Here is an 8,884-nt window from a genome sequence, read left to right on the forward strand (position 1 = left end):
GTACAGATTCCTCATGAGTACAATCAAGTGCTCAGGGATTCCCATTCTTCTCAATGTTATCCATAATTTGTCATGATCCACACAATCAAATGCCAGTATTATAGGTCTTGAATTGTCCCAGTATTATAGGTCTTGAATTCTGTTTCTGAGACTTTGTTGTTAGTTTGTCTTCATTTTCTTTTGAAAACCACTTTGGATCCATTTTCTTCCTCCTCAATCATTTAAAGCTAAATCTCACCATTAAGTTAAATATATCTGTCAGCCTTGCCAAGGGTTGCTTGCCACTTCAAGGAACAATACAAATACCCCCTCTATCTTCTCCAGAACACGTTGCATGATGGCTGCTTTCTTTTAACAGGTAAGTGGGATGGGATCCCACTAACCTCATGCTATTGTTCTTCTTTCTGGGCTTGCAATGACCTCCAGAGAGAATCATGTTGGCATTGGAAGGGTTTCTGCATTTCCACTATATGCCACACACTGTACTGGATGCTTTCCCTATGTTTATCTCCATTGAATCCTCCCAACAGTTCTATAAGATGCAGGTGTTGTTAGATACTTTTCATATATAAGAAAAATGAGGCTCAGCAAGGTTATCAGGTTATGGGTGTGCTGGTGGCATAGCATCTAATGCATTTGACTGCTAACCAGAAGGCTAGCAATTCAAACCCATCAGCCTCTCCTTGGAAGGAAGATTGGGTAATCTACTTGCGTAGAGATACCACCTTGGAAACCCAAGGAGGGGTCACCATGAGTCAGAGCCGACTCCATGGCAGTGAGTTTGGGGTTTTTTTTTGGTTATAGCTAGTGAGTGAGAGAGGTAGGATTCAAGCTCAGGCCTAACTGCCAGGGCCATGTTTTTCCACTGTGTCAAGAGACTGTTAGTGCAAAAGGGGAAGACCCTCAATGATAAGGATTGACATAGTGGTTGTGACTATGGGTTCAAGCATAGCAAGGATTGTGAGGATGGCGCAGGACTGGGCAGTGTTCTGTTCCATTGCCCATAGGGTTGCTTTGAGTCAAAGCCACCTCAACGGCACCTAACAATTAACAAGAAACCAGACATCATTGTGTTCAGTCTCCTCATCTGACAGAGGAAGAACTGCAGCTGATGTGCTTTGCCAAAGGCTCCCCATCTGTAAAATGGCAGATTTGGTCCTGAAATTTGGGATTGCTTTAGTCCTGCTGTATTGTGATTCCTTGGAAGAGGAGACTTTAGAGGAGTTGTAGATGCTGGCAGTAGTCACTGCATCCCTAGCCTGTCTGTGTTCTCCACTTGGCTGTCTGAGTCCAGGCAATGCAGACCTAATGTGGAGCAGCTGAGTGCTGCTAACTGGCTGGTGTCTTTGTACAGTGTGTGTTGTCAGCATCAGTCATTTGGGGAAGCACAGGTCTGGGTATCTGGAGTGCCTGGGTCTCAGGTTCATTGGGTAATTGCTTCCCCCACACTCTGAAGATCTAGTTTCAGAAGGAAACTTTACAAACCCATTAAAGGTAGTTTGCTACTGGTTCTCCTTGAAGACAAATCCCTGCTTTCTCAAATGCCAGAAAAGCCTGGGGGAGATGCCGCATCCTCACATAATTGAGATAGTTGGGCTGGGTCTCTGGGGCTGGGATGCCTGTTTAGTTCCTCAACTCTTAAGTAGGGAAAAGGGATCAAAGTGCAGTGTAGGTAAATATGGTGTTAGGACAAGGAAGGATGTTAGCTAACTAGAAGGATGGGAGAAAGGGAGGATGGATCATGGTACTTTTACAATAATCTTTTCTCAACAAATGAATCATATCATCTCTGGCTCTAGACTGTTTTTTTTTTTCTCTGGGATGGCTAATTATCATTGAAGTTCATGGAGTTCGACCTTTAAATTAAACAAATTAACATTGTAGAAGAAATGAAAGACTTGATGTTTTCAGGGTAAAGGATGTATTTTGAAGCCTCATAGGCTATTAGAGTAAAAATAAATGGGTATATATATGTATATTTTTTTATGGTCTTGTTATTTTATTACTCTAAAGGAATGCCTCTTATTTTACTTGTGGGTAGAACCTAAACATAAGAGACTTTATAGTCTAATATATATTATGTTATCAATGTTTGAGTGAGTAAATATAATGGGAGATAAATTTAATTCATGATAAACTCAACTTACAGTTTCTCTGGTAACTGAAAGTCATTAAAAGATTTTTTTGATTTTTATAATATTCACCAGGATAAACCTCAAACTCATTTAATTAAGCAAGAAAGCTTGATTTCATTGTGTTTTGGCATCTTCATTTTTGAGATAAGGGAAATTTATCCATTAATATATTACTACTCAGTCTTTTTAAAACTGTATCAAGACTTCCTTTTTTGTTTGGAAAAAAAAAAGATTGTGCTTTAATTTTTAGTATCACAATTGAACAAACAGGTGATTCTTATTTAAATTTGATCAGTCTCTATTGAAAGTTGATCAATGGATAAGTTTTCCCTGATCTTTCAATTGAGGTTATACTTGAACATGTCATTTTTAAAAATACAAAATGAGGAGAGAGTCTATAAAATATAGTTTATCTGATGTACTTTAAAGGAAAACCAGGAATAGAACAGAGAAGAGAGTAGCTGAGAAAGAATGACGTAAAAACACTTATTGTTTCCAGTTATAAATGCAGTACATATTTCTTGTTGAAAGTTTAGAAAGTTTAAAATTAAGAAGTAAACATAGCATTATGATAAATATCCTTGTACATAAATTATTGTGTACATTTTTAATCATTTCTTTAGGTAAAAGTATGAACATGTTTAAGTCATGCAGTTAAATTTCTCTCCAAGAGAGTTGTAACAGCTTCTACTAGGAGCATAAGAGTGTTCAGACAAATGACATTTTAATTTTTATTCCTTACTGGCATGTCTAAAGAAATCTGTGAGGAAGAGAGGACTATCATGTAGCTATAGAAATATCGCTTTTTCCCCTCATCTAGTAGTGCCCAATGCATTTGACTGCTAACTAGAAGGCTGGCACTTAAGTGGTTCAAACCTACCTGCCACTCCTTGTGAGGAAGATTGGGCAATCTACTTCTGTAGAGATACCGCTGCGGAAACCCAAGGAGGGGTCGCTATGAGTTGGGATTGACTCAACGGTAGTTGAGTTTTTTTTTTTTTGGTTAGTATAAATTCTGTCGTAGTCCCCAAGACATTTGGCTGCTAACAAGGTTAATGGTTCAAACCCATCAGCAGCTCTACAGAAGGAAGATGGGGTAATCTACTTCTGTAAAGATTTACCAACTCAGAAACCCAGTAAGGGTCACTATGAGTTGGAATAGACTCAATAGCAGTGAATTTGTTTTGTTTTTTTATTAGTATAAACTGAGTAACATGGTGAAGTAGCTAGTGGAGTATTTTTGTGTTTTAGATTTTTTGAAATTCTTTCTCTCTACCCATGAATTTATCTTTATAAAAATTGGCCAAAGAGACAAGATGGTGCTTACCAATTCAGTCCTTCAGAGTGTGCCTTTAAATGTTTTTCAGATCTCATAGGATGGTTGGAATGTAAAGAAGGCCACTGTGAAGACCAGGCCTCAGGGGCAGTTTGCTGTTCCCCCTCTACACCACAATTTAACTCCCTTGATGTCATTGCAGATGTGAATCCCAAGTACCAGTGTGATCTGGTGTCTAAGAATGGGAATGATGTATACCGCTATCCCAGTCCACTTCATGCCGTGGCCGTGCAGAGCCCCATGTTTCTTCTTTGTCTGACGGGCAACCCTCTGAGGGAAGAGGAGCGGCTTGGTCACCATGCCACTGACATTTGTGTCGGATCTGAGCTCGACTCCATCAAAACAGACAGTTCCTTACCATCTCCAAGCAGTTTGTGGTCTGCTTCCCACCCTTCATCCAATAAGAAAATGGATGGCTACATTCTGAGCCTTGTCCAGAAGAAAACACATCCTGTAAGGACCAACAAGCTTAGAACCAGTGTGAATGCTGACCCCACAAAAGGGCTCCTGAGGAATGGGAGCGTTTGTGTCAGAGTGCCTGGTGGTGTCTCACAGGGCAATAGTGTGAACCTTAAGAATTCTAAACAGATTTGTTTGCCATCTGGTGGAATACCCTCTTTAGACAATGGGACATTTTCCCCACTGAAGCAGTGGTCAAAAGAATCAAAAGTGGAACAACTGGAAAGCAAGCGGTTACTCCCACCAGAAGGCTGCTCCCCAGGTGCTGTCATTGAACTTCCAAGTAAGCATCTGCCAAAAAATATCAAAGCAGCCTCCCAAGAAAATGCTCGCGGTCCTACTGCTGTGGCAGGAGAGTCTTCTAAAGAAAGTGGTCAGATCTCAGCTGCCTCTCCAAAAGAAAGCCCTGGGAAAGTCCCTGCACTGCTGCAAGAGAGCAAAGTTGTCGCGCCACTGAGGAAGGCGTCACAGAAAAGCAGCCTGCAGGTTGTCCCTCCAGCAGCTCCTCCCGCAGCACCTCTGCCCCTGCCCTCCCTCCCTGTGGAAGACAGGCCTGCCTTGGATGTCAAAAGCGAGGGCTCTTCTTCCCAAAGTCTGGAGGAAGGGCATCTGGTCAATGCTCAGTTCATTCCGGGGCAGCAGCCCAGCGTCAGGCTCCATCGGGGCAACAAGAACACCGGAATCTCAAAAACCTCAACCCTGAAGCACAGAGTCCAGGCCTTTCATGGGGTCGAACACAGTTTGCCAACTGTGAGGGAGAAAAGCCGGGCGGTGAGCAAGAAATGTCGCTTTCCCGATGACCTGGATACAAATAAGAAATTCAAGAAAGCCTCTTCCAAGGGGAGGAAGAGCGGAAATGCCCAGCTTGAGGCGGGTCTTCCCAGCAGGCCTCTGGGTGGCGGCCACAGGACTGTGAACAGGTCCCACGATCATGGACGGGATGCAGTTGTGGCCAAACCTAAGCATAAGCGAACCGATTATCGGCGGTGGAAGTCGTCGGCTGAGATTTCGTATGAAGAAGCTCTGAGGAGAGCCAGGAGAAACCGCAGGGAAAACGTGGGTGTGTATGCGGCGCCTGTCCCTCTTCCATATGCTAGTCCCTACGCCTACGTAGCTAGTGACTCCGAGTATTCGGCCGAGTGCGAGTCCCTGTTCCACTCCACGGTGGTGGACACCAGTGAGGATGAGCAGAGCAATTACACCACGAACTGCTTTGGGGACAGTGAGTCCAGCGTGAGCGAAGGGGAGTTTGTGGGGGAGAGTACAACCACCAGTGACTCCGAAGAAAGTGGGGGGTTAATCTGGTCCCAGTTTGTCCAGACTCTACCCATTCAAACGGTCACAGCCTCTGAGCTTCACAACAACCCTACAAAAACTTTTGTCAAAATTAAGGCTTCACACAACCTCAAGAAGAAAATCCTCCGCTTTAGGTCTGGCTCTTTGAAGCTGATGACCACAGTGTGAGTAAAATCATTGGTATAGGAAGTGTTCTTTTTTTCTAGTTACGGTAAAAAGATGGTGTTTTTGTGTAAAACTTTCATGGAATGCTTTTTTTTTTTTCCTTAAAAAAAAAAAAGAAAAGATAAAACAAAGGTAAATTATGTCTTATCTTCATCATGTATGGACATAGTGCCTATAATGGAAGGTGAAGAATGTTGTGTTAGTTAGAAGTGAAATATTGAGGTTTTAATGGTGGTGAATTGAATGAATTTTGTGGTATCAGCTGATTTTTATCTTACATTCTGAACGTTTATCAAAGTACAAGTTTTGATGTTTTCTTCAGGTTTTATTAGGATGAGACCTTTTGATCTCGAGGTCAGTTGGATGGAATTTTAAGACTTGTATTTGCTCGGTGATTCTTTAGGGCAGTGTTCTCCTGTTGGGGAGCATCATACACAGTGGTATGAAGTAGGTAAGAGAGGTTGTCATTGTTTTCTATAATTTTTTATGTATTCTACATTGTTTCAGATATTTCTCCATCATGTTTTATTCTCAGAACTGTACAGTTTACTGGACTCATATCTTGTAGACCAGACCCTAAATCCAGTGACCTGGGTAAGGAGGCTGGTAATACCTTCAAAGGATTCACTAAAACTTTTGCCACACTTGGTGCCTAAGGCCCTAGTAGCCCATTCTAGGGCCATTTACCCAATATTTTGAAGCTTTCTTCCCTTCCCCTAATTTGCAGCAAATATAACCATTCCTCCCTTGGAGGACTTGCCTTTGAGACAAAATATTGGGCCTCGAATACAGAGAAATTCACTCCTAATGTAGCAACCCTTGGGCATCACTCCAAGCTCAGAATTACTTACTGAGCCCTCTGTCACCTAAGCTTTGGCCTGAACACGTTAGTGCAATCCAGTCCAGATTGGACCACTGACCCTGTCTGAAGGGCTTTTTTTTAAAAATATTTTTTTGTAAACAGTATTGTATAAAATTGCATTTTTAAATACCAGTATATGCATGTTTTGTGCATGAGTAGTATTTGTTTTGATATTCCTGATGTTAAATTCCTGTATTATATAAGCAGTGTTCGTTTTTATATATCATTGTGTAAATTTAATATAACATTATATGCTGTAATAAACAATGTTTTATTGCTGTTAAGTTTGTTATTTGGGTATAAAACCAGATGTTTACACCTATAAATCTTGTGCTGATTATTAGTGTTATTTGTCAACTTTGTATTAGGCCTATTCTATCATTAGAATATAGCTAACCAGACGGCTGGCGGTTCAAACCCACCAGCCACTCCTCGGAAGGAAGGTTGGGCAATTCTACTTCCGTAGTGATACTGCCTCGGAAACCCAAGGAGGGGTCGCTATGAGTCAGGTTTGACTCGACGGCACATAACAACAACAACAACAACATAGCAATAATTAAGGCAAGTTTTAGTAGTCTTCTTGCATGGCAAAAAGCAACTGAGGAAGAGCAAGCTATTTTTTTTTAGAGTAGTCAAGGTACTCTGGTGGTGTAGTGCCTAAGGCATTTGACTGCTAACCAGAAGACTGGCAGTTCAAACCTATCAGCCACTGCTAGGAAGGAAGATTGGGCAATCTACTTTCATAGAGATAACGCCTCGGAAACCCCTTAGTTGCTACCAGTCAGAAACGGCTCGACGGCAATGAGTTAAGGTGCTTCTTTAAAATTTAGGATAAATTTGATAGATGCCATTTTAGGATAACATTTATGAGAAGAATTTCCTCCCCAGTATTTTATTGCAAAATATTTCAAACATAGGGAAAAGTTGAAAGGATAGTATGGTAAACACCTTTAAACCCACCAACTAGATTCAACAACTGCTAACATTTTGCCATCTTTGCTTTAACTCTTTATGTCTTAAGTTAAACCATATTGCTGGTTTTGTAGACATTGGCACTCCCCCCCCACCACTATGCACAAACTGCTGTACTAGTTTTAAAATAAATTACAGGCATCATCATGACATTTCACCCCTTAAGCGTACATTCCTAAGAACAAGGGCATTCTCCTATGTAACAATGTCATATTCACACCTAGAAAAATTAATAATACTTAATGATAACCAAATATTTATATTAAAATGGCATCTCCCTCTTCTCCCCCAACCAGGATCCAGTTAAGGTTGTACATGAAGTTTGATTGTTAGGTCTCTATTATTTTTAGTCTAGAATAGTCTCCCAGTTTTTCAAAATGATACTGACTTTTTGAAAAATTCAGGAATGAATGCCATCTTGTAGCCAGGCCCATCTGGATTTGGTGGTTTCCATTTACATAGTCTGCTGTAGTGATACTGCCTTGGAAACCCAAGGAGGGGTCGCTATGAGTCGGATATGACTCGACGGCAGTGAGGTTTTTTTTTTAATATAGGGTCACTAAAGGAGCTCTGGTGGATTCAGTGCCTAAGGCATTTGACTGATAACCAAAAGTTGGTGGTTCAAACCCACCAGCTGCTCCATGGAAGGAAGATAGGGCAGTCTGCTTCTGTAAAGATTTACGGCCTTGGAAACCCAATGGTGTGAGTCTGAATTGACTATGGCAGTAGGTTTATAGGGTCACTATGAGTCAGAATCCACTTGATGGTCATGGGTTATGTTCTGCAAACTATAAGGGTTGACTGGATTCAAGGGTTAAACATTCTTGGCAAAAGATATCATTGGTGGTGATGTGTACTTGGTATTGCTTCATGTTAAGAAACGTAGTGTCAGATCATTCCATTATTACTGAATTTAAGAGTGATAAGTTGGACACACATTTGTGGGTCAGTCTTTGGTAATGTTTTAACATATTGTTCCTCAACTACTTTTCTTAATAGCTTTAGCTTTCATTGTTGATCCTTGCCTGAATCATTTATTGCCTTTGGGATGCAAAATGATAGTTTTCTAAATATCTTTTTTTCTATTTTTATTAGCTGATGTTTTTCCACAAAAAAAAGAAGAAAAAAAAACTTTTCTATTTCTTTTCCTTTCTCGTTTTTGAATATCATTATGTATGGACTTAAGAATTTTATTTATTTGTTATATTATAGTCACAGTCATTCTTTTTGATGTTTACTAATGTCCTGAATTTGGCCAGTGGAAAGATAACTTTTGTTAAAAGGAAACTAGGATTAGTTCATTCTCATGATCCAGATATTTATTGTGAAATGCATCCAATTAAAATTAATTTTTCAAATACTAAACTCCAGATGCTAAATTTTAATGCAATGGAAATTCCTTAACTATCTCTTTTTGAATTCTGCTTTGGAAATTTTCTTTTTTCCTATACTTCACATGCCTCTTGTTTCTAGCAAAGCTTTTGTCTTTGGAGTACAGTGAATTATTTCCCTGTGGTTTATAAAGGCATCCTTTTTAGCAAGACATTTCAGGTAGTACAGTTCTTCAAAATTGTCTAGAGTTGTTAGTCTTTTAGTATTCATATGTATTTATATGCAACTGGTCATTCTGCAGTAACTGAAGTTTCTTTATTACTTGAC

The 8,884-nt window shown here is 40.2% G+C and overlaps 1 protein-coding gene across 1 annotated transcript in view; it reads left to right on the top strand.

Moving 5' to 3' along the window:
- Positions 1-5,394, top strand: part of DACT1 (dishevelled binding antagonist of beta catenin 1) — a 10,951-nt gene extending 5,557 nt beyond the window's left edge. The window contains exon 4 of the mRNA XM_007951878.1: positions 3,614-5,394. Coding sequence (XP_007950069.1) covers positions 3,614-5,394 — 1,781 coding nt within the window. The remainder of the gene's footprint in view (positions 1-3,613) is intronic.
- The last annotated feature ends 3,490 nt before the right edge of the window (positions 5,395-8,884 follow it).

This window comes from Orycteropus afer, unplaced genomic scaffold (genome assembly GCF_000298275.1).
Source record: "Orycteropus afer afer isolate SDZICR_OR568_19922 unplaced genomic scaffold, OryAfe1.0 scaffold00314, whole genome shotgun sequence".
Lineage (NCBI taxonomy): Eukaryota > Metazoa > Chordata > Mammalia > Tubulidentata > Orycteropodidae > Orycteropus > Orycteropus afer.